This window comes from Taeniopygia guttata, chromosome 2 (assembly GCF_048771995.1).
Source record: "Taeniopygia guttata chromosome 2, bTaeGut7.mat, whole genome shotgun sequence".
NCBI classification, from domain to species: domain Eukaryota; kingdom Metazoa; phylum Chordata; class Aves; order Passeriformes; family Estrildidae; genus Taeniopygia; species Taeniopygia guttata.
In genome coordinates, this window is record NC_133026.1 from 28,594,512 (window position 1) to 28,620,861 (window position 26,350).

General features: G+C 34.5%; 1 protein-coding gene across 9 annotated transcripts in view; it reads right to left on the bottom strand.

The window, feature by feature from the left end:
- Window positions 1–26,350, bottom strand: part of DGKB (diacylglycerol kinase beta) — a 332,324-nt gene that overhangs the window by 172,797 nt on the left and 133,177 nt on the right. For all 9 annotated transcript variants that reach the window (XM_072925562.1, XM_030264748.4, XM_030264750.4 and 6 more), the window contains 3 exons: window positions 21,768–21,853; window positions 19,499–19,588; window positions 16,824–16,984 (listed from right to left, as the gene is read on the bottom strand). In XM_072925562.1, coding sequence (XP_072781663.1) covers window positions 16,824–16,984; window positions 19,499–19,588; window positions 21,768–21,853 — 337 coding nt within the window. The remainder of the gene's footprint in view (window positions 1–16,823; window positions 16,985–19,498; window positions 19,589–21,767; window positions 21,854–26,350) is intronic.

The following is a 26,350-nucleotide window of genomic DNA, read 5'->3' on the forward strand; positions in this document are numbered from 1 at the left end:
GTCTCTTCACTGTCTTTTGCAATAAAGCTTTTAAACCTTCTGAACCACTCCTGTCACACTTTTCTGAACTTCCTTGAATCTTTCAACAGCCTTTTTGAAATATGGATGTCACAGCTGCACATGTTTACCAAGACTGCATCCAAGGCATGTTGTGTTTACTCAGTCTTCCCCTCAGAAGAAATTCAAGGATCATATTAGTCCTTCTAGCAAGAACTTACATTTAAGTGATAACTAAAAATGGAAAATTAGTGCTTCCATGTTGTTGCTCTGTGGTATGCAATCTTCTACCTGTAACTCCTGTGCTTCATTCCTAGCTATCTGAAAGGGTTAAAAAAAGAACCACCCTAGGATTGGTTAATAGGTTAATAAGTTTAACTATTGGTTAATAGTTAATAAGATTAGCTATTATCACCTAGAAATGAGAAGAGAGGAAAGACTGAGGTTGATTCAGACAACATGCTTATTAAATAATTTATTCCTGAAATTTGCCCTTGCTATTTCCAATATTTGGTATCTGAGAAGCCCTGCTAACCTTTCTGACAGGCTGAAATGTACACTAATCAATGATAGTGAATTTGATATCCAAGAATATATTCTCTACCCTAGTATTAAGTTAATCATAGTGTTGTGCAATGAAATAGAGTTTATCTGAAACCATTATTTCTGTTCTAAAATCTTGTATTTTGCAGTCTGATAATCAGAAACAATTTTCAGAGGTATTCCAGAATCAGCCTGGTCTGGGAATCAGAGTATTGGATCAAAAAGAAAATGTGTGGGACTCTGTGATCTGGTGAGAAAGAATTTGAAAAGAGATACTAACGGATTACAGATGTGAAATCTGCTGATTTGTCTAAATTAATTTAGACAAAATTGATGCATTCATTTGTGGGTTGCTGTTAAAGTGGTTAAAGAGTGGTCAAAATTGATTTAGTTTAATTGGGTTAAGCTAAAACTGTTTTAGCCACTTTTAAACTGCTTCAATGTCCATACAAAGCAGTTGAACCTACTTAGCTAAATGGAATTAGAAACTGATTTTGTTAAGCAGGAACAATTCCTATCACATAGATAAGTAACAGAGTTTAAAAAAGAGTGGTGAAGATGAGGTTGTAATAAATGGGCATTACAGGATAAACGAATCAACCTTAAAGAGGGAAAAAGAGTGAAGGGGTGAATACAAACACAGATATGAGTAAAGAGATAGATGAAGGAAGTAGAAAAGAAGCCCAAACACATGCTGGGGAAAGAAGAGCAGTTTGACTTTAAACTTACTAGAGAACAAACAAGAACAGAAATAACTAAGACAAAATAAAGATCTTATAAACCATAGTTCTAAGAACAGCCACCTATGTCTTGGTCTGGCAAAGCTGCTATTGATTTTTGCCTGAGTAGAGACTCAGCTTCTTATTTGGCTCTAAGAGTGGAAATTTGTTAATTTTTGCCATGTACCCTCTCAATGAACTATTGTAAGAAAACATGGTTATTATGATCTTTTGCTAAGATGCCAGGTGGTAGCACTTAAAACCTCTTGCTAGGGGAGTAGAAAGGGGATTTATTTTCATTATTCATGAGAGCCATTTTTAAGGGATAACTAGTAACATGAATGTAGTTGCAAATCAAGTGATAACAAGTGTACTTACTTCTGGGGTTACAAAATGAAATGAGGTGAGGTAGTTACTTAATTTTTTGACAATTTGTTACAAAATGTAGGCATAATGAGGCAAAAAAAGGTACAAGAACCCAATTTCATTAGCCCCACGACTTTCTAACATTTTGTTTGCATAAACACATGTTGGTGCCATATAGGCAAATCTGATACCTAATATTGTGCACACAAAGATTAAGTGCTGCTTTACACTGTAAGCTTCATTTTATATCAGATCTGAAAATTCAGAAATATTGATCCTCATGATTATTTGCTGTCCAAATAATTTTCTGGCATAAATTTCCCCTGAAATTCTGGAAAAAAAATCCAAAACAAATCAACAAAAAAAAAAAAAAAAACAAACCACAAAAAACCCTAACCAAAAAAAAAACCCACAAACAAAAAAAAATGAACACAAATCCTAAGAAAACAAAAAAATAATGCAAAACAACATGAAAATAATTTGGCAGTAGAATAATGAAATTAGAAATTTTCAGAGTTAAATATTAAAATTAGATAGACAAATCTGACTAGACAGAAGTGACTCAGAGCTTTTCAGAATTCCTGAAAATAAAAATTGCCTCTTGAGATGCTGGTAGCCTCTCTTAATCAAATAGATAAATCTACACTAAGTAACAAAATGTTTGAAAACAGTATTTTAAAAATACAACCACAACTCATTTACTATCTCTTCATTTTACCTCCAAAATCTTTATAACCTAGAAATTAGAATTAGAAATCCCAAATATAATATTCCTTCTTTACTCATCAAGAAATAATTTAAGGAATTCATTTTCTTCAGGTTGTGAAGACATTGTGAGAGTAGAAGGATTATATAGGTGTACATTATGTGACAAAGTTACTTAAGCTTTAGGTCAAAATTTGTAATTATAAGGCACTTTCAGATATCTGGACTTGGCATAACTTAAGAACCATATTAAGCATCATGGCAGTTAAGCTGTGAACACACACAAAAAAAGTAAAAATGGTTCAACAAAGGAAAAAAGTCTGCTGCTGTGAGTGAGCATCCCAAGCTATCTCTGACCCAATCTGGTATGGGCACACAGAGAAGTATCACATGAGGAAGGCTGCTCTGATTCTGGGCTCACACTCAGGCAGCATGACATATATCTTTACTCATGTAATGGCTAATCCACAGAACAAATTACTTGCAGATGAACAAGAGTACACGAACAGCATTACTATTTTATCTGTGCTTAACAGTGTAAATTTCAAACACACAAAGTTATGGGATGAACATCCTATCCCTGGAAGCGTTCAAGGTCAAGCTGGATGGACCTGGGAAACTTGATTTTTTTCACAGACTTTTGCCCTCAGAAGCTACAACAAAATGCAACAGACTGGGATTTTGGCAAGAAAAACAATCTAAAAAACAAAAGTATGAAATAGGAATTTTAAGGATCTGTCTACTTGCCTGCATATTTCTTTGGTAGCTAACATACAGTTTACATAAATGTTACCTTTTTTGCATGAGAATAGAAATCACCATAAACTCAAACGTTAAGGAGATCATATGTTGAGCAAGGGAGAAAAATTCAGTCCTTTCCCATGCATTTTCTCTGGGTGATGAATTAAGTTATATTGCAAGATTAAGCTTCAAACATTAACTCACACAATTAGCCAGAAATAATTAGACAATCAGGTGAGAGTATTAGTCGTCATTCACTGAGCTTTTTCATCTTATGACCTGTACAGATTTTCCTAAGGTGAAGGCCAAAATGGGCTACAGCATTTTTATTTGAGTAGCATTTATGAATTCATGTATCATTATATAAATATTACCTTTGATTGAGATCTCATTAAAGGTCTCTCTGTCTCATATCAAAATGTCAATAACACTCCTAAGAAGGGAAATGTCATTTAACTAAGGCTGTGCTTATTAATAAGTTAAAAATGATCATAGAAAATTACTTTTTTCTTATTAGACTCCCATTTTAATTTCTTAAATTCATATTTTTTCTTAAGGGTTATTTTGCTAAGAAAGCAGAAAACAGCCAGTATTTGAACTGATATTTATCTTCCTGAAGAACTATCACAGAACCCTCCTGCCACAGTGATTCTTTTTGGCTTAACACAGCATTTTTTCTAGACACTTCATAGCCTTTCCTCCTCTCAGCACCATACTGAAGCTATCACTGAAATCAAGAGAGGCAAGTAGAAACAAGTGCATTTTCATTATTACCCAACTTCTACCCCAGCATCAATGCTTATGACAGGGTATATTCATCTCCGTGAAGATTCTTCAGGCATTGCTATTGCAAAAGTAAGCATGCTTCCTTCCCTGTAATCCTAGCAGAAGGGAATGTGGTTGGATATTTCAGGTAGGTGATAAATCAGTTTCATATGTCGGGTAACAGACAATATTTTCAAACACATCAGTGAACAGCTGACATCACCCTTGGAGTTTCCCCAATGGGGAAGAATGGCAACAGAAATTCTTCTACTCACCAACTATGGGATTTTAACAAATGCAAGGTAGCAGATTTTTCCCTGCCACTCTCTATGGGAATCAAAATGCTGCAAAATTTGGACAACCCCTATATGTAGCATAATTAGATTCCTAGGCTATGTGCTTTACATAAATTGGGGTTTTTTTTTATCCATTTGGTCAAGATCGGCAGGGCTGGATCCATATAATCTGTGCATCTTGCTATTCCTAAGTACTTAGCTGCATAAAAGTCCAGAAAATCCCAATTTACATCTGCTTCTCCAGATAATACCAAGATTTGGCTAATTTATTTTCTTTAATATTATGGATTACCTGATCTGTTTGAATGCAAGGATACTTTTAAGAAAGAAGTAATGCAATACCACATAATACAGATTTTTAAATTCTTTTAAAATATGGGATAAACATGGCAAAGAATTTTTAAGATAACAGCTCTAGACAAACTGTGAATGGCTAACACCATGAGCAGCTCTGAAGTAACTGGTGCTAATTTTGATGCTTCTTTCATACCATAGAATCATCTAAGGTGGAAAAGACCTCCAAGATCATCAAGTCCAGTCCACTGCCATATTCACTCCTAAATCACGCCCCTAGAAGTGTCACAACAACAATATTTTTTGCCACTTCCAGGCATGGTGATTCCACCACTTCCCTGAGCAGCCTGTTCCAATACCTGACTACAGTTCCCTTTACACAGTGAAGAAATTTTTTCTAATATCCAATCTAAACCCACCCTGGTACAACATGAGTAATAAAATATAACATCACAGAGCACAGAGTTACAGAGCACAGTGAAAAGGGAAACGTGAAAAGCCAGGGCAGAAAAGTGAGGAGAGCATATGTGAACACCCGAGACAATTCAGCAGCTGAGGAGCCCTTCCTTCATTGGTGTAGGGACTGCAGTGGCTGCCTAAACAGTCTGTCCATTGCAGCAGGACTAAATGTAATGCCAAGGACAGCCCTCCAGACAGAAACCGCATTACCGGGATGGTACCACAAGCTGCCCTGGGAAGGTGCTCTGTCTACTCGACCCCGTTACAGAAGAGTGTGCATGTGGTGTGGTGGTGCTAAAGTGAGGTGCAGCTGCAAGTGGGTGCATGCTGTACCACAGCACACTGTGGTGCCATGTGCCTCCAGGGACCTGGGTGGGAATCACTGCCCGTGGTGAGACTGCTTGGCAGGATGCTCTGGAAAGCTTACTCCTGAGTGCCACATCAGTCCCTTCAGCCTTAGTGGCATCACTAGTAATGTAAAATGACAGCATAAGAGCAACAGTTTTGACCCATTCTTTGGCATTTTAGAAGCTTAAGTAGTCTTGGGATTGTCACAGAAATAAAGAATATGCTATTTTAGACCCTCGGAGTTCCAGTTTAAGAAACTGTAAAATCACAAATAGTGAATAGTGAGTTCCTTGTGTGCTGTGTCTGTAGAGTCTCTTTAGTACAAATTGTTCCAGTAAGGACATGGAATAACTTATGTTCAGCAATTTGCTTCTAGTTCCACCTGGTTCAGATGGTAACACAAGACTAAGTGTTTCTTAGCTAAATCCACCCACTTTCAGTTTAGTTAAATCATGTTTCTTTTGGGACTTTGCCATCAAAATGTAGAAAACATGCAGATCTGGAGAAATAAAGAGTATTTTTGTACCACAGGAATATCAATTAAGTTACCAACTCTCTACATATGTAAATAATGCTAAATTACAGACAACCCTAGGTCTCTGAGATTTTTATATATTTCCCCCCTGGATAACCTATACCATAAATTCAATAGTGCATATAATTGAAATTTATTATACACTAGAGCTATTTTAACATATTTTAGGGCATCAGAACTTCTCATATATATATGTATATATGCAAGTCTCCCCAAACCATAAACCGCTTCCTAAACAGCATTTGTCAAATATCTTAAAAAAGAATCTCTATCTGGTCTCAAGACTCACTGCAGTAATATACCATACATATGATTGTATGGTGAATGACAAAGTAACGATTTCCTGTGCCTATTTAACATCCAATTCACACATCAAATTCCTCCTTTAAATCTACAGAGGTGCCCATGGTAAATCAAAGATTTCTATAGCTGATTATTTGTTATCTTGATCCCTCTCTCTGTGTCCAAAGTGGCTTTCTTACTCTTTTTTGACTGATCTTTCTACCATAGCACTAAGAACACAGCAGTTATGACTACATAAAACACATCAAATAGCATCATATTCTATTCATTATGCACCCAAAGGATTAGTATCTCTGATGGATTTCCTAGTGCTAACAGCAATTTTGCATGTAATCAACAGGTGGATTGTTCTTTTAAACTAAGACAATCAGAATTATAAGACAGAGGGAAAAATTTTCCAATGGCCAATCACACTCCTAATTTCCAAATCAATAAGTAATTCTAAACAATTAATTAAGAATTTATTACTTAAATGTATATAATTAAATACCTATAAATTTAACTTGATCTAAAATGCCTATAAATTGGATCTCCCTCTTGGTTACCTGTAATAGATTGGGTTTTATACTGTGCTCTCAGAAATAACAGTACTTCATGTGCTCAATGGGCACTTGAGTCAGCATGATTATGATTTCTTTGGTCCCTCTCAGCTACAAACATGCAGTCTGAAAAGACTCAGTAGGGATCTGGCAGACCTGTGAAAGTAAAGTTCTGAGACAGGATCTTTAATGGCATGGCAGGTAAATGATGTTGTCAGGGAGAAGTTGGTAAAGAAACTAATTTACATAAACTTGTTTACATATATCAGGATTAACTCTCACATGAAAACAGAATGATTACAATTTAAATCTAAGCTATTTTTCTACACAGTTCTACATGTGTACACAGAGACATATGTCTTGCATCTTAGGCAGGTGAAGGTATCAGGGTACACACAGCCCACCTAATGCTCTGTACAACTTGAATATCTCATAAACCTTTTCCAGATTCAAATTAATTCCATCAGCTACCATCACATGTCTTAAAAATCTTTGCCTTTTTAATTCAAGCAATTTCCTCACTTCTTCCTATTTTAAGCTCTGAATTAGCCTTATGACCAAATTTAAAGTTTATTCACCTTATTCCTGACTTCTTGGCTTGTAGGCTTCTACCTTTCCTTGATACACTCCTGTCATCACTAACAAGCAGAATTACAAAATCTAGACAAGGACAAAAATTTCAATGTCATTAGAATATACATGCTTCTTAGTGTGTGTGAAAAAAATCCCACATCATATTTTCCTGACATTTTCCTTGACATTTCTTTTAAGAACAAGTAGGAATAACAGCATTAATAAGATGAACATACATCACAATTATATTATGATAATATGAACAAAATACTATAATGAACTCTTAATCATTACTTAGTATATTACAAATTGCATATGGAGAAAATAATAGCTTACATATATAATGAATAATATTGTAGTAGCACTAATATAGTTGTAAGTTAATTACACACAGTGTAGCTGATTTAGTTGCATTTAGCTAAGGAGCTGTTCCAAGCTCACTGCAGATTAATTATGTCTTTAGGTATATACTCTCATTTATAATTGTCACTTGTAACCACGGCTGTTGACAGGCTGCTCTGTAGACCCTTCCTTCATAAATACAAATGCACCACACACCCAAAATAGTACAAGCAACAAGAAAACCCCAGCAAAATCCCTGAATGAGACTCAAAATCTCCGCTAGCTAGGGTATGCAATGACAAAACACCAGAGGACTGCAACTTTAATTTTACTGCATTTCTTCCCAAAAATATCTCTTGTAATATCTCCTTAGTAAGTTTATGCCTCATTGCATTTTATTTTATAACTACCTTTCTCAAATTTTACATAAATGAAATTTAACATCTTCTCAATTCTAGAAATTGTTCTATTTTACAAATCCCTTATAAATTAAAGAGAAGGTTATAGGCAACTGCCAAAGACTCTCCCTATGATTTTTCTCAAAGTTTTTACTGACTAAGGAAAACAAGTCACTTTCTAGCCTTTGATTCCATGCCAGAAGAATATTTTTATGACAGGAATGGGTAGTAAGTACTAGCAAGTACATGAGATACTCATAAATCTAAAACAAGGGAGCTTTTCTTTGTTCAAAGTTTTCAGCCTAGTTCTCACCACATCATGAAAAAATAAATGAGTCTCAAATACCTAAAATGACAGAAGAAAAAAATCTACACGGGAAACTAGAAGGAGAGGATGGAAAGTCAAAGTTAGACACACTGTACACCTATTTGACTTTTCCAAGCACACTTGGAAACTGTAGAAAAGCAATTACATTTATTAGCAAATCATTTCTACTTCCTGTGATTTTGAAGCAAAGACTGGCACATGTCAGCCAGATATCTCTGGAAGAGAACATATTTAGTGTGGCCAGCGTGCTCCTTCCATATTATGAGGACACACAGCTTAAACCAGTGACCAATAATTTAGGTCACTTTAGGACAAACATGTTTAGGACAGTCCACAGCAGGGGGACAGACTATAGCCAGTTTGAATTAAGACTCCCAAACTACATGTTTTTCAGACAGAAGGGACTCAGCATCAATTGCTGCACTCCTACTGAGCAAAATTACTTGCTACTTTAAATAAAGCCCACAGAACTGTATTTTCACTGAGCCTGACAAAACCCACAGTGAATTCAGCACAAACCTAGGTATTCTTACTAAGGGAAATAACACACAAGTCTTAATAAACTTACTTGATATATGCAAATATTTTCAGAAAGTCACAGCATATGCTAGCGTAAATTTACACTTTAGTATTAAAATAAAAATAAATAAATGACCAACCAAATAGGAAGAACAACCTAATTTTTTTAAAATTTCTTTACACTTGTAAGAAATAAAAGAAACGGTACCTCAGGAAATCATCCTTCTTTTGTAGTAGTAAGACTCCTTACACATTAGAGTAAGCTACAAAACTTTAGTTCTCTGCACAGAAGTACCTCCCATATCCCATGCAGTACAATACAACTCTCATGCTACAGTGTCCCAATGTACATTATGAATAGTAGAATAACACAATGACAGGGATTTAGAAGGTAAACTAAATCCACACTGGCAGAAAGAAACTACCTAACAGGGAACACCACCAGCAGTGTTGCAGTAAGACTTAAGACTAAGATATACTTAAGATTAAGTATGTCTTAGTTTTATGGAACTGGCATTCTCCATGTCCAGGGAAATACTGCACCACATTAGTGAGAGGAAACCTGCAAAGAGCCTCCTATAGCTTCTTATTTATGAATTATTCTACAGATCCAGACTTCCATGGCATGAAGTATAGGTTTTCTGACATATGAAAAAAAAAAAACAAACAAAACAACCTGCAACAAAAAACCTTGCATCATCACATTTGCCAGATAATATATCCCAAAATTTCTGCAGAAGAATTTTAATATTTCAGCAATAAAGCTGAAAAGAGTAAAGAAGATTAAAACATGCAAGTAGCAAAACTTGTAAGAAAAAATAATTTGCAAAATTAGCAATGTGAGGAAATTAAACAAGATGATACACTGAACTATCAATGATTCTTCAATATAACAGTATTTCAAATCTGGGATCAAAGTGCTCTGAACGTGCTCCTTCTGAAAGACAGAAAAATTCTCCCCACAGATGTAGCAACCATTTCTACAGATTTGGCTATGTGACTGAGACTATGAGAAGACAGTTTCAATATGGATCTTTTAATATTGCATTTGAATTCACATGTGGATTAAGTGTTCATTTTCTTAACCCTTTTTGCAGGAAAAAAAAGTGGTTTGGATTACAAAGCAGTAATACTGTTTACTATGAAGTGTTCTTTCCCTCCTTGGCACAGAAATAATGCAATATATCATAGCTTTCCATTAGCACATTCAAAGTGATGATTAGGATTCACAAAATCACTTAGGCATGTGTTTATGTTCATATTAGTTCAGCAAACCACTAAACATCATTTTTAGTTATGTATACCTAAAAATCCCACTTAAATAATTAAGCAGTTTACACCAAATGCCCAGAATTCAACATGTGCATTTGTCCAGTCATATTAGGGAAAACGCAAAAAATACTTAAAAAAATTACCCAAGTATTTAACTGCTTCATTAGATCAGAAAAGTTTAAACACATACTTAAATGTCACATTGCATCAGTGTTAAGACGTGCATGTACTTAAATTCTGCACTGAATCAGCAAATGCCTTAGGATATTTTCCTATGCAGAACAAAAACCTCCTATTTACTACCATGAACAGCAAAATGCTATGAGGCTTTAAAATTTCAAAATATGGGGCCAGCATAAAACTTAAATTCATTCACAGAAGTAAATACTAAATACAATACAGTAAATGTTATATACACCTTTTTTTTTAGTAATAAATATGCTCTAAAATAACATGGGTAATAAAACAACATAAAAAATAAAAGATTATGTGATCCTATAGTCAGTTAGAGGCACCTAAGACTCTAGTATTTGAGGCTAAAAATTCTGGTAGTCAAAGTTTCTGTTTATGCTAATGAATGTTCGCTCTGAAGAAAATAAAAAAATATTACTTCTATATAAGATATTTCTTACCTTTTTTTTTTCAGTCTTGCAAAAAAAAAAAAAAAGTCTAATGGAAGTGTAGGTTGATGACTTGACACTATAGTGATGGGGAAGCAGACTCATAACAAGCTCAAATTTATGATTATGAGAATTAAGAAGTCATATTTTTCCCTACTGGCAGAATTAGAGGCTCTTAGTGACTGGTTAAGGTTGAAAAATATTAAATCATGAGCCCCCAAATATCTATTTGATAGTGCATTTGGATAGTAACGTATTAGGTGTCATAAAAGTACACTTGTCTTTGTCATAGACCTTTACTACTTTATGATAATAATTCTTCAGAGAACACATCCTCATTGTAGTATTACTTACTAGTATTAATGAAATTTTCCCTCCATGTGGTAACTGCTATTCTTTTATTAATCCAGCATATCATATTGACTTGCTTCTTAAAAAGCTTACAGAACATTTCCAGGCACATTCAACTATCTTTCCTACCTTAACTTAAAACACTTGCAAAAAATATTTTTGTTGTGGATCATCCAAGTGAGAATATCACCATATTGCAATGAAATCAATTACCACATGTTGTAAAGACTGAATGAAAGACTGAGGTGTTCTACTTCTGTAAGTTCTGTTTTAGCATTAAAATGTTTTACCTATTGATTTTAGAAAAGAAGTCACTCAGAGTAATGTAAGTTTCTGAATTTCCATGTACAAGCTAACCAAATGGACAAAAACAACAGATGGAATAGGAATCTGGATCTCCCAGTTCTCTTCCAGGTTACTGTCTTAATTGCTGTCCTAGAGCATTTTTTTCCCTACAATATGTTCTTGTGTATGTGTTTGCACATATATTCAGAATTTCAGCTGAAGGGAAGCTGGAAGATTCTTATTTAAACCCTGTATCACTAAGTAGACAGATAAGATGCTTTCCATATCCTAAATATCTCGCACAAATGAAATAATTTGAATAAGATCAGCTGTAGCTTTAAGCTTCCTAAGGAATTTGACTCTGCTAACAATGACCCTTTAGGGTATGTAGATAAAAGAACACCAATAGCAAAGATCCCAAGCAGGCTTAACTTAAAGCATGTATTCAGGTGATCTGTGTAGACAAGGGAGAAGAAATTCTGGAACTACAAAGAAGGTAAGCCTCTAAGGGTCTACTGGTTTCCCAAAGGACAGCAACCATTGCAGTCCTCCTAGCCACAACACTAGGCAACCATCTAAGTGTGAACAGAGAGAATATGTATGTTCTTTACATATGCAACATAAATGTAACTTGGTCAAAAAAAAAGTTCAACATTTTAATGGAATCTGGCCCAAGAGGAAGAAAACAGAGATGAAAATCAAGAGTGCTACCTAATCGTTCATACAGAACATTTCAAGCTGAACACAAGGATATACGATTGCTAATATAATCTTTAGAACTGCCTTTCTGTATATACCAATAAGCACTAGATAATTTGGTTTCTTGCACCTTGAATACTACCTAAACACCAGTGAGAACTGCTTTCACTTTAGCATGGTAAACACTGTTTTAACATAGGGAAGGTTGCACTGTGCCACACTTTATCTAGTATAATTTCCCTTAAAATCCAGCTCAGTAATATTTCTTTTTGCACCAACTTGTATTAAAAGACAATGTAGATGTTTGCAAGTTCAGTTTATGATGCTCCAACAGTCTACCCACAGAACTGCAAAGGGCTTAGCAGCATATGCTCTGCAATAATCTATGCAGTTACAAAAATTCAAGTGATAGTTAAAAAGCATTGATAACATTTTATCTCCTATTAACATCAGATAAATTTCTGACTTCTTTAAAAGGTAAAAAAAAAGAAAGAAATCAGGAAGAAAATGTTTACGGTTAAAGATCTTCAGTACTGATTCATGTTGACCTAATTTTGGCTCCATAAAGTCTAAACTATAAGCTAATTCGGTGGCAGAACAGTAAATTCAAAATTATGCTTGCTTCTGGAAAACCTACTTTAGGAATCACATCCTAACATCTATTCATAATTTCTTTCAGCATTATTACCCACAAAATGGAAAACAATAAAAAGACCTATTCGTAATTAACAAGAGAGTCAATGGCAAATAGATGAGTTGTTTGTTTTAAAAGTTGTTACCTTTTTTGAGATAAGCCATTATCTGAATCCAATAATTGGGGGTTTTTTTTAATATATTTTCAAGTAGTTTACATAAAAATATAAAAAATCAGGGTCCAGCAATGCTGGTTCTCAAGTAACTACGACTATGCCTTTGGTTTGGCCTACAGCTTTTGCTCCAAACAAGGAGGAACCTCTGAAAAACTCATCTATTTTTAAGAATGATAATTATTAATTATGAGATATCAAATAGTAATGAGATGTTTTCTAAAAGAACTCCATTACAGATTTTTGTATGGTTTCATTTCTCTTGAATACCCACTTGGAAGAGAAAGCACAGAAAGGAGAGATATTGTGCTCTCTCACATTCCTACCCCTAAGTATGTAAGATGTCTTCTTCCTTCTTCCACGTGCTCTTTTCAACAAAGCATTTAGTGGAATCCAAGGTTTCTAATGTTTAATCAACATTAGAAATGGAACATTTAATGAGGCATTTCTTCCATTATCAAAACACCCATTTTGTCTCACTTTGATACAATCATTTGAGAAGCACTAAAAACAAGCAATATAGCTTCCCTACATAATTGATATTCTTTACAAACTTCTCAATAAAAGATAAACATCCTTGACAGTCACTCCCTTTTCAGTGACCAGTATCAACAATACAATATTGCTTGACAGCTAAGCTACTTATCCCTAAGTTTAAAAGAACTCTTTCTTCACACCTCTAGCACTATGTAAAGTTTCTGGCCATGCCATTGTGCAGCTTTCTAACAGTGCACATGGAAGTCCTCCTCAAGGTAATAATGTCCTCAAGTTGTTTTCTGGTTTTGGTTTTATGTTGAAAGTTTGCCTCATTGTCTGTTTGTCAGGCATCTTCCCTGGCTGCTGCTCAGGTCTCAATCAGCACATGATTATTTCGCCATCTTCCATGTTTATCTAGTTTTGTGTGTACCTGAATTGAGTACCTTTATTGTGAATACAATATAGGCCCATCCATTTCATAGACAATGTGCATTTATGCTTTACTTTGACTGCATCACTGAAAAAAATGGCTCAATCCAGGCACGATCTGAGAGCAGACTTCAGAAAAACTGTTTGCCAAGATAGGGTTTATTTTTTAGGGTATCATTATCCACTTTCTTCCTCTTTTTCTTTGAGTAATGCATAGAGTCATGAGTATATGGTGATTTAGTCTGAAGATTATTTTGTTTACTTGGGTGTTGTTTTGAGGCTTTTTTGGTGGGGGTAATTTCAAGCATTGAACTGAAGAATTATTACTTATTTTGTGAAAATACTTCCTTATGGACTTGAAATGGCTGTTCTTGCAGCCTTACTCTGAGTGGCTTCTGAAGGGGACGTTTCAAAGAAGACTGCAGCATTTCTACCACCCTGCATCACATGAGGGAAGTGTTGGTTTGTTGTTTTTTTTTTTTTTTTTTACAGACTTGAGATACAGATACAAAAAAAATAGCTAGGATAAAATAAACCAGGAGTGTTACAAACACAGGCTTATCTGAAGCACCTGTCCACATATACATGTTGAGCCACTATTAATGGTATGCCAGCTGCATGCTTAAAGAAAGCAGCAAAAGTAAATTGTTTTATCCGTAGGGAAAGGTTAACCATGACAAATAGTATGTCCAATAAAATACTCTGTCTACACACACATTCCCTCATTGTTGGCTAGATGAAGTGACAAGACTGAAATTCCAGTACTGGAGCAACTGCAGAAATGCATTGCAAGCCCAAGAATACAGTCTGCGACAACAAAACAATACTGACATTACTGAACTCTGTCTTTGATGATCACTGGGATAATATCAACCTAGTGCATGAATGTATGACTGTTAAAGATGGTTGGGTAGATTATGGGGAAAATAACTTTTATTTTCTCTAAAGATCATCAGTAATTGAACTTGTCACTGTCAGACTGTTGGCCTGATGTTTCCCATCTCTGTCATGCCTCCTCATTTGTCCTCTAATACTACCAGCTATGTTTGTCCAGCTCCCCAAATCTGTAACTTTACAAGACAAGCTTTCATTTTAAGATGTCCCTACTATATTCTTGAAGAGGTTTTTTTGATTTGGTTTTCCATGGGGTGGGGGTATCTTTGTTTTTTAAAGCAAATATAATTCAACTACTTTAATGCATGATTTTCTTGGATATTTAGCTTGTATCAGTGACTCCAGTATTATTAGGAAGCAGATGGAACTTCTCATCTGGTATCTTGCCATCCTGACAGAATGATGGATGTGAGCAATTGAAAAATCTTTATCTTATTCTACATTGCTCTTAGATGTTTTCTAGCTCTTGCTTTGAAATTGACACATGGCTTGGCGTCTGCTTTTTATGGTCCTTCCGTGCTTTGTGTTTCCATCAGGTTTAACATTACCTACATTCATTCACAGTTGGTTACACATACATCTCTGTTTCTTACCTTATTCTCTGTACTTAGACATAGTACAGTGCTTACATACATATCAGAGCTTTGAGACTGCCACAGGAAAAAAAAAAAAAGCTTGTTTGGCTTGAACATACTAATCAAACCTTTCACACAGACCATGCTACTGCCTCCAGCACTCCTTTCAACTTAGTGTATCATTTTCCTTCCAAGGGGTAAATTACTTTCTGATTGGTACCTATAATAAAACAACTAGATTTGTAGATGAGGAGAGAGCAAGGGCATGTTCAACTTCAGCAAAGTTTTGAACACTGACTACCCCAGCACTCTTGTACCTAGCTTGGGATATTATGATCTTGATTGCTGGAGAGATTAAAAAAAAAAAAAAAAGACTGACTAGATAAGGTGATTAATAGGTAAGAGGTAGCTCTAGAGAGGTCTAATAGCAGACTGACACTACCTATGAGGAGGTATCAAGAGGATAAAGCAAGACTCTTCAGAGCAGTACATATGACATATTAGATTTTAAAATCTAAATGCATTTAGATCACAGCAATGTGATCTGCTCTCACAGCTGACCCTGTTAAGAATGAATGACTTCCTGCAATCCCTTCCAACCTGAATTATGGCCCTAAAACATCAAGAGCCCCATGTCAAGCACAATTTTATTCAGTTTGACTTTCCCGTCCTTTCTAAACATACATTTAGATTGTTTGTTATTAAGCACAATATCTGCCATACCGTTACAAAGTTCACACAGCAAGTTCCATTCATGTTGTATTAGAGACTGTGTTTATTATTTGGCAAGAATCTATGAGGCAATGTGCAATATGTTGTAGGTCACCATTAGTTTTCACAGTGCCTTGGAAAAAAGAGTAAAAATTGAAACAGAGCATAATTCAATCAAATGTAGGTTTGTTTCTGCATGTAGGCAGGAAAAATCACCCAGGAAAAACCCAAATGAGGTATGAAGCAATGGCTCTTCAGAATAGTATCAGAAATTAACAACAAATCACAAATCAAATATTAATAAAGAAATTCTGCTAATATTAAGAAGCACAGATACTACATAGAAAACCACAGGGAAGCACAAACCAGAGATGCAGTTCCTCAAGACATGAAGAGATGCTTAAAACCCTTTTCCTTCTAATTAATTCAAACTGTGAATTTGAAGTGAACTTCACTTCCCTACAAGGCAGAACCAAGAAGATGCATACGGGGCCTTCTTTTTTGTATTATTGCTTTATTATTTAAAACTGCCCTGAAGAAATAAAGAATGCAACAGTTCCTTTAAACAGTTTTGACTATGTGAATACTAATGGAAACATTACTTAAGAGTTCTTATTAAGTAATTTGTTTTTCCTTCATATTTTTATAGGACCTTCAAAATGACAATATGAATTTAGTATTATAGCTGCTCATAAACCATTAAGAACAACAGAAATATCTTTATAAATGGAAAGGTAGAAGGTCCTGAAAAATAATTCAGGTTTGAATATGAGGAAGTAAATTTATGCAAATTGCTGTCAGTCATCTATGTATTCATTTCACTAGCAAAACAACATTATAAATGATCTCTAGCCAACAGTTCTTCATTTGAAGGCATGTGATGCAAATATTTATTCAAAACAGAAAATCACTTAAGGATAAGCATAAGTCTTACCACGCCAATAGAAAAGTAGTTATTGATGATGTTGTAAGGCACTGGGTCTCCTTTCTCATCTTTATCATTGGGTATTACTTCGAATTTCCACCTGTCCAGTAAAATCTCTGAGCTATTCTCAATGTCTTTTAAGATCTTCATCAAATTCTCACCTTCATACCCTAGCAAAACATAAAACCAGTTAGTTAATCAAGCATAATAAAGTTTCATTACATTTTTTTCTCTTTCTAGATGGTTGAACAGGACTCTGAGCAACCTGATCAAATTGAAGATGTCCCTGCTCATTGCAGGGAGGGTTGGACTAATTAATTTGCTTTTAAAGAACCCTTCCAACGCAAAATATTCTATGATTCTATGACTTGAAAAACAAAAGCAATGCATATAAGACCTTAAAAGCAGGATTGTGCTTGAAGTATTGACAATTTTCCAGCACTTGTCATTAAAAGAAGCAAAGCTAATTAATACAAAGCTCATTAAGCATGTAAATTTAGAACAATTCTATAGATTTCAGTGGACATCAAATATATGATGAAGGAAATAATTAGGTCTTCAAAATTTGTGAATTTAGTGATGATTCCAAATGATCCATAAAGCTAAGGTTGTACATTACTGAATGTTCTTGATGAGAAATTAATCTTAATACTCAAATTCCTTTGATTTCAAAATTTATGGAAAAGAGACATATTGCTGTTTTGCCTGACAAGATACTGAAAAGTTAAAAGCTATCTACTAATTTTCATTGATTGTTTCAATCTGGTTTAGCATAACAAATCCAAAATTTCAAATCCATATTTGATAGCTTTATCTGCAAAAGTAACATTTTTGATTATCTCAACAACTTCTTTCATGAGCCTCATCCTGCTTTGTAGAGAGAATTTACTCTTAGTTTCAAATAAGCACTCACATGTAATTCCCTACACTGAGTAGAAAACTTGTTTATACATTCATGAGTATATACAACACACATATGTGTGCATGAAGAAAAACTGTGGGGATTTTACTAAGTGACATTGTCAAGTCTAAATATTATTCAGAACAAACAACTTTGTAATAGATGGTTAAGATCTGGGGATTCAGTCCTTCTTCAAAGCAGAAGAAACAAGATTTCCTATTCAAGCAGAATCTACTGCTGATGTTATTGACAGCTTTAGCAGGGCAAGCCACTCAAAGCCTCCTTGATCAAAAGCCATTGCTGATGTATTTGTTTATGGCTGCCTAGCACACTGTTGCTAGTTACTGCTAACCACCAAGTGACAGCGGCATGCACAATTCCATTTCTCTGCATCCCTGAGATCACCCACCAGCAATTTAGTTTCTGTAATCCCTGTCTCCCCCCCCATCAATGGAAGTTCCAGAAAATCTGTATTATGGTATTGTTTATCACAAAGCAACTTGGCAAAGAATGATGAAACCCAGATTATTTCCCTATTGTTTTTTCTACTTTAGTCCAAATTGAATCACTTAAGTTACAGAACCAAAATAAAAGTGAAGGTAGGGACAGGTCCCAGCTAATGCAATTAAGTGTTTTCACGGATGATCCAGTTTAGCAGATTGGACAACTGACTTCCCATGACCTTTCAGATATTCTATGGCTCTATGAACAATGCAGAAAGTTAAGCAAGGCTGATTTGAATAGGTTTTGTCTCATTTGTTTTCCTTTTTCCCCCTAAGAGTATGAGAATGTAAACAATCAACAGTTGTGACAGAGAAAATAAAGGAGGTTTTCAAATGATTTGACAGAACATTATGGTTAACAAAGTGCTATAGCATGAAAACTACTGAGAATTTGCTAAAGACTATCTGGCAACAAAGCAGACATTTGGAAAGGAAACTGATGAGACAGAAGAAGTATGATATCTGCAAAGGCTCAGAAGTTCCAAATAAAACAATCAAGTTCCAAACACAAAACATCTCAACTGAAACAACCAAGACCTGAAATAAACCTGGCTATGAGCCCATAAAGTGAGGTGCTTTCACCACAGGCTGAATCTTGCCTAAGATTTTCTTCCTTGTGTCTCCTTCAAGTTATCCTGTAATACAGATTTTTTGGAAGAGCTGAAGAATAAGTCCCCATACATCCAGGAAAGAATGCAAAGGGTATTAAAGATTAGATTTTCTAAATACTATGCTTTCAGCATTCTTTGCCTTCTCATTTTATGATAAATAGTACCACAGCACATTGTCTGGAATCCTCTGCAGGAAAACAGAAAGGGAGTGGATCAAAGAAACTAGTCCAAGGCTAAGACATGCTTTTCATTTAATACTTTTAAAGATTAAAAAATATTAAACTACTCCTAACCCATTATTAGATGTCTTCAGTAACCCTTTCAGAACAGTTCCAATTAAAACCTATTTAAGACTGCTCCCTTTACAAGGTATTGATCAAAGCAATAACTGCAATACAGATGGTAAAAAGCCAAACAAACAGCTATACTCTATTCTCATTACACCTTGGAATGTCTTTGGTGTCAGAAGAAGCTACAAACAAGATATGAAGTGTGATTGCAACCTTTAAGATCTTACATATAAATACAACAATTACAAACAGATCATTCCAAAAACACAGAAGGTGATAATGGCTCTTTACGAAAACAAACCCAAATGTAGATGTTGATGTAAATTGGTTTTTTTTATATTTTAATTCAATAATAAATTGCATTTTGATTTGTGTTTACCTCCTCCCCATCTCAGACACCTTGCTAAATCATTGCCAGTCCCAAGAGGCAGAATAGCAACAGGAGGATGCTTAATCAAGTTCGCTTTCTCTGTGAATAAAGGAGAAAAACACAACTAAGGAACAAAAAAGATCTAATTGCATGGTATTAGATAACTGTGTTAGGTTTTGTTCCAGTGAAAGACTTGCTTTGTATATGAAATTATGCTGCCTGGTCCAGAAGTCAGTCCATTTTGTAGTCCCTTCTCCACTGGATGTTCAATCCTTAATCCTAATTTACTCATTTATTACCATAAGGATTTTGCAATCCTAATTGATTCTGTTGTTATCATTAGGACTTTGTAAATCATAGATATGACAAACATTCATAAACAATGATACTCAAGATCTTTCCAAGAATGAATATGGTGTTCTTGCTCTAGTTCTCAGCTCTGCCATTCCCAGCTGTGAATACAGAAACGTAATAGTCAAGGGCAAGAATAAGGAGGTGAACCTTCTACTTTTTCACCTGGATGACCAAATTTGTTTTAAACTGTGTATTCACATAGATTTGTGTCTACACCTGAGCACCACTACCAAGAAGTCATTGGAACTAACACAAGACCTTAGATGGGTTTCCTCATCAGGAATTAAACCTCCAAAGGGAGCACTGACCTGTCTGCTCAAGTATTTAAGTAGCAATTTTGTATTTAATAAACAATATTTTGAAATTAATGAATGTATAGAATCTTTTCAGTTTTTACTGGTATTTTTCTAGCATTGTAAGCCCAAGGATCTTTAAAAAATCTAATGACGAAACCATGTAACATGAATAGCATGTCTAGTTTAAAAGTTATACTTAATTAATAAGTTATTTGATTATAGAATTATGCATAATTATTAGCAATAATCAGCAGGAGTTTATCTATACAATGGATGTAGCAGTGAAATCAATATTTATCAATATTTTAGGAAGAGTTAACCTTCACATAATCAGTTCAATGGAAATCTTTCAGAAAATGTAATATTGAATAGAGTAATTTAAAAAAAGTTTTAAAGTTTCAAACTGATGATAATTATTTTGTCCTTTTTTAAAATTTTTTCTTTATATTCTTTTTTTTTAAATTTTCTTTTTCTTGCTGTGCTCTCAGCTAAGGCTCTTTTTACATCAGAAGATCAGGGAAGACCAAATAAGAAAGTTTAGAAAAAGGTGTACCCTTACACTTTATGTGTGAAAGTGCTTTTGCACCCTAAAAGGCAGCATTAAAAATATTTTTCTGCACCTATGAAAAAAGATGATTCCTGGATCGTCCACGTAATTTCTTAGTTCTATACCACAAAAAATGCTGCACAACTCAGTATGTTATTGGAAGAGAAAATAACTGCATAACATTTTAGAGCTCATGAAAAAGGTGATGACACAATTAACAGCTGCAAAACTTTGTTTCTTCCAAGTTAGGCAATGCACTTGATGTTTATATACATTAATTTATGACTCTGAAAGCTATTTGAGAGTTACTTGCAGTAGCTTGCATTTGCAAGACTTTTTTCCAACCAAGATTAGAACTATTCATTTGCTATCATTCCTCCATGACATCAAGTTTACTTTTCAGTGAACTTTTAAAGGTTTTCTGGTCCCCTACCAAATTTTAAACACTTTAGTTAAAACTTAAGTCTTTTGACCTCTCTTAATTCACTTTCTAATTTCCACTGTAACTCATGCCCACTATTTTTCTCTGTAGCGTAACACCAAATAAATGATCATGTGACATGGGAGACACTCTCCTCAATAATCTTTGAGAAGATTAAGTATTTCAAGTCTGTCATTACTTGACTTGTGGGCCTTCCTTATGATTTTTACAGAGGACTTTGCAGACAGCTGACTGAAAGAACTCCAATACTGAATTACCTCTTAACACATGATCTTCATTTTGGGATAATATAGTATAAACAAAAATTTGGTAACTAAAAAAGCAAGTGAGCCAAAATAATTTTTTTTTAAATTAGCAAGTTAGATTTGACTCAGCTGGGGAATAGACTTTAAAGTGAAATTAGAATAGATTAATTCAGATTTCTTGCTTTCAGGAAATCCAGAACTTGTCTAGAGATTTTAAATAACTTTTGCATTTTGAGTACCCTTAAAAATAATTATGTCCCAAACTAACACATTTCAAACATTTAAATAAACAAGCTATTGTTTGAAATAGCTGTATCCATGCATTGGTATACAAGGAAGACCATTAAAATGAAAACCATGAGGCAAGCAAAACTGTGTAAAGGCTATAGATTACCTATGCAATCCAAAATCCAGCCTACTGTTCCATCTCCACCACATGCTAGAACTCTGAACTCAGCAACATCTCGGAAAAAATTTAACCTAAAAAGAGTAAATGAAGATATCTAATTATGATCAATATAATTGTCCATTATGTAAACATGTTATGGCTTAAGACATTTTATTTAACAGAAAATACCAAATGATCACTTAAAATAAAAATCACTTCTGCTCATGTATTCATTTTTAGACAGACAAAATCCAAAACTATTATTAATTATTATCAGTATTATCTGAAAATTTTCAAACAAAATTAATAATTCAAGGATTAATATGGTACAGTAACACTAGAAAAAGTTTGGAGCTGATGGTTGGTCCAATCTTTGTCTGACTTCAAATCTTGTTTGAAACTATTGTCAGAAAACGTTGTATGTTCACTTAGTTGCAAATAGATAGGTAGTCTCACAAGGTAGAAAAGTCTAAGTTGCCTAAATGTCTTAGCCATAACATTTATTTGTGAAGTTCTTTCTATAAAGCTATATGAAAACTCCATACTTCTGTTAGAACACTGGTGCATATTAAGCTGAACATTGAGTGATTGGTAAAAACAACTTTGCCTCATGGTTTAACACAAAATGAGAAAGCATTAGATTGAAGGCCCTCATTACATCATCCTAAAAACCATGTTTTAGAAGTAAAATAGTTTTGGCAATATTTGCCTGGTTATTTCTGCTTCCATATCCATCAAGTGAGTACCACCACCTCCTCATCCACTTTCTTCTATAACATTGTTGCATAATGCTGGAAAGTGAGGATATATTAAAACAACGCTAGGATTCGATATTTTTATTTCAAAGCATCAATTCAGGATAGCTTTTGACACATGCTGAAATCAGTCCTTACACATAAACTGTCACTAGACAAAAAAGTTCCAGTAAATCTGTAGTATTACTATGTACATATGTGTATGTTCATTCACATATATTGTATTCATTAGTGTTACAGATATCTTAATGGATATTCTATATTCTAGTCACCAGAACTGATATCCAGTTTGCAAGCTCCTAATAAATTCACAACTAATATATTTTAAACAAATTCCTGAATACAAATAAATATAGACAATAGCTTACAGGTGTTTAATTCCAACTGTTTCCCATATGAAAACGTAATGCTGCAGGGAGAATGCAGTTTCTGTCCTTAGGAAGTTTTACAATTCTTTTGGACTCTTGATAAAATCATGAACACATGAAAAATTACAGAGTAAAAAAGCAAGAATGGGAGAAGGAAATGAAAAACACAATGACCAAAAAAGTTATGCAATATGTAGAATAATAGACAGGACAACTTCTTGTTCTACTAGTTTTTGACCAGAATTTCAGTTTTTAGCCAAGTTGCATAGAATTAAGCCCATCACATGTCCCACCCCCTATAATTTTCTTTTATGGTCTACTTCACACATGTGTAGAAGTGCTGTAGGATCTCCTGTGACCCAAAACGTCGTGTGCCAAATCTGACTGGGTCCATGTGGGAAACACATTTAAAAAGATCCTCTGCTGGAAGTCCCCTCCCAGCACTGCAAGGGCAGGCACCGAGATGTGCTCTGGCCAGAGGTGTGCATCCCTTCTCATGGCCTGGCAGAGGAACAAACACCTCCTGCCAGCAGTACCCCCACGGCGAGCCAATGTGCTGGGTTGGCAGAGAATCACCAGGTGTAATTACATTGCTTCCTATACTGAGAGTATTTCAGCTTAATTTGAAGTCAAATTATAGCGCAGAGGCGACAGCAGGGTACTGACTTCTAAGTATTTAAGCATTTCTACCTCATAGAAAAGAAATTCTGGAAAGAATCAACCAACCAAAGCAACACCAAAAGCACAGGGTTGATTTTAGCATTACTCTAGACTGGGACAATATAGACTTAAACCTCCGTCTCTCTTTATAAACAAGATTCTTCGCCCTACAGATATCAAAGATCCTTTTTGTTTTGACTGTATAGGTAATCTTCATCAAAAAAGTATAACTTCAAAAAAAGTGGGGGATTGAAAAATCTGGTGAAACTGTATTTTCAAAAACATTTTCAATAAGATGTATTTGTATTTCCCTGGGGGTTTTTTATATTCACAGGCAGTGAATTTTCCAAGCAAAGTACAGCACTAAATTCACATAACCTCTTCTTTTTATAAATTTAAATATAAAAATGATAGGTACATTTTATAAAAATCTAACACACAAAATAGATAAAAATAATGCATGTTACAGGGTATATTTGCATATATAAATACAGTGTATATAAATATACTATAGCAGACATAAATATTTATAAAATCAAATTAATTTATAAAATTAAATATAGTTATATAATTATATATGTAAATAAATCTTATTCATTGAATTAGAATGTGCAGCCTACATTAGGAGTTGGGAAGGGAACACAGTTTTCTGTTTTATAAGGTTTCATTCATACTCAGTAAATGTTACAACTGTAAAGAAAGAATTTGACACATTTCTTTACATGCCTTTAGGCAGAAAGACAGTATTGCTTACCAAGAACTCAATTAGTAGTTCAATACCACCTGTTACTTTTTATCTATCATTTTTCACATGGCTTGAAAAGAATTTTTAAAAAGCTGCTGGAGAAGAACTTAGTAATAAGTGGTTTAAAGTGAAACTAAAACAAAAATTAAAGTCATTGTAAAGATTTTGTGCAATGTCAGCCTAAGTTAAAAAACCAGAATAGAAAATTTTATCCTATTTTCTTTGAAAAATTTGAAACACTCAAAAGTGATCAACACCAGGCTAATTTTATTTTGCTAAAAACAAGGATTCAAAGGTACTTACTGAGTTTCTGCTGATAAATCAGTAATTTCCACCTGAAAGAGGGCTACTGTTTCAGCCACCTATGTTATTCTAATTCAGTTTTTCATAATCACCTCATCAAATCCATAGGAATGCAGGGGATCTATTTATGAATAAAATAATACTAGAGGACACAACTATTTGATTTTGTATTATGCATTTAATTGGTTTATGGACAGGTGGCAAACACAAACACATTCTTATATAACTGTTTAGAGAACTATCTAAAGTATTTATTTTAATCTGACCTGATTTATTAGAGTAAAACTGAAGTTTTACTCATAGTAATGAAAACATAAATTGCAATATTTTCCATTTAGTTACATACACATGACTTTTGCTCTTAAACCCAAAAGCAGTGCACTGTGCAGAACTTCAGGGGCTCAGCCAACGAGGTGGCATAACAGCAATGCATGAAATCATTCAGCACTCTTCACTCACAGGGGAAGCAAAATTTAACACTGCTTATAGCCCAAAAGAATAATCCACTAGTGGATCTCAGCATAGGTTTCAGGTGCCAACACCACAGATGTCCTAGAAGCAAAAATAATTTTAAACAGCTGCTTAAAATATATCTCTAAATTCAGGATTTAAAAAATATATCTCTAAATTCAGGATTTAAGTCTCATATGTGAAGACTTGGTGAATTCTAAGTACTACTGGTTTGTGGTGTACAAAAATAATTTTTATCACTAGAGTACAACCAACCCACCATTGCTGGCTTTGCCATTCTTTGGCAAAAATGTAATTGTTTCAAGAAAACTTGGACCAGATCCAATATTTTATTCAGAAGAAAATAACTACGCAGTTATTTTCTTCTAAAAATATTCTTGGTATATACACCTTCCTAGAATACTCTAGGTAGTTCAAATGTCCAACAGAACGAAATGCTCTAGCAATCAAAACAATTAAGGAAAACAGTGTAATTTTCAAAACAGACCTATTGCTTTGTGAAGGTAAAAAAACCCAGATGCTATAGATTCCAAATTGAGTTACAATGTAAGTTGCAGGGGTTCAGTTTTGCTGTCTTGGGCATCTTTTAAGTGAGTAGAATTTAAGATTTAGAAAGGCCTGTTGAAGAAAACTTGCAGCTAGAATTCAAAAAATAGATGCTCTCCAAATTAAATGCTCATGGAAGATACAAAGAAATACAACTTTTGTGGATATAATTTCTATAATAGAGTATAAAAATACCACAAATTAGACATTTTAAATAATAGAACTTTAGGGAACAGAGGCCTTTTCAGAGGGACAAAGACTTTGTGAAACGCTGACCTCTCTACAGAGTCCTGTGGCTCTGTGTCTCGACTGCTATTCATCCTGCTATTATTTACCACTCTGTGAGGTGAACAATAACTGAATTTCAGATTCTTCAAGATCATTAAATCCACAATAACAGTTGTTGTCAGAAGAAGACGACTCCTATAGAGATATAACAACCAAACAGGGAAACTCCTTTCATTGCAAAAAACACAGGTGCCAGGCACAAATTACACAATGCATCAGCCCAGCAATTTTCTCGTCACTGTGTTAACTGTGGCAGCCTGTAACTGTGGAGTACCTTTTATGCCTGTGTTCAGCTGCAGAGCTTACAAGGTTTTTCCAGCTCACTTGTATCCCTCTACTGCCAATTAAAGAATGTCTAAACCATTAATTATTATACCCATGTTTAAAGAGTACTGTTGCCCTTTGGTTTAGAGATTCTTGATTTTCAGGCCTCACAGCAGGTCTCCATTGCTG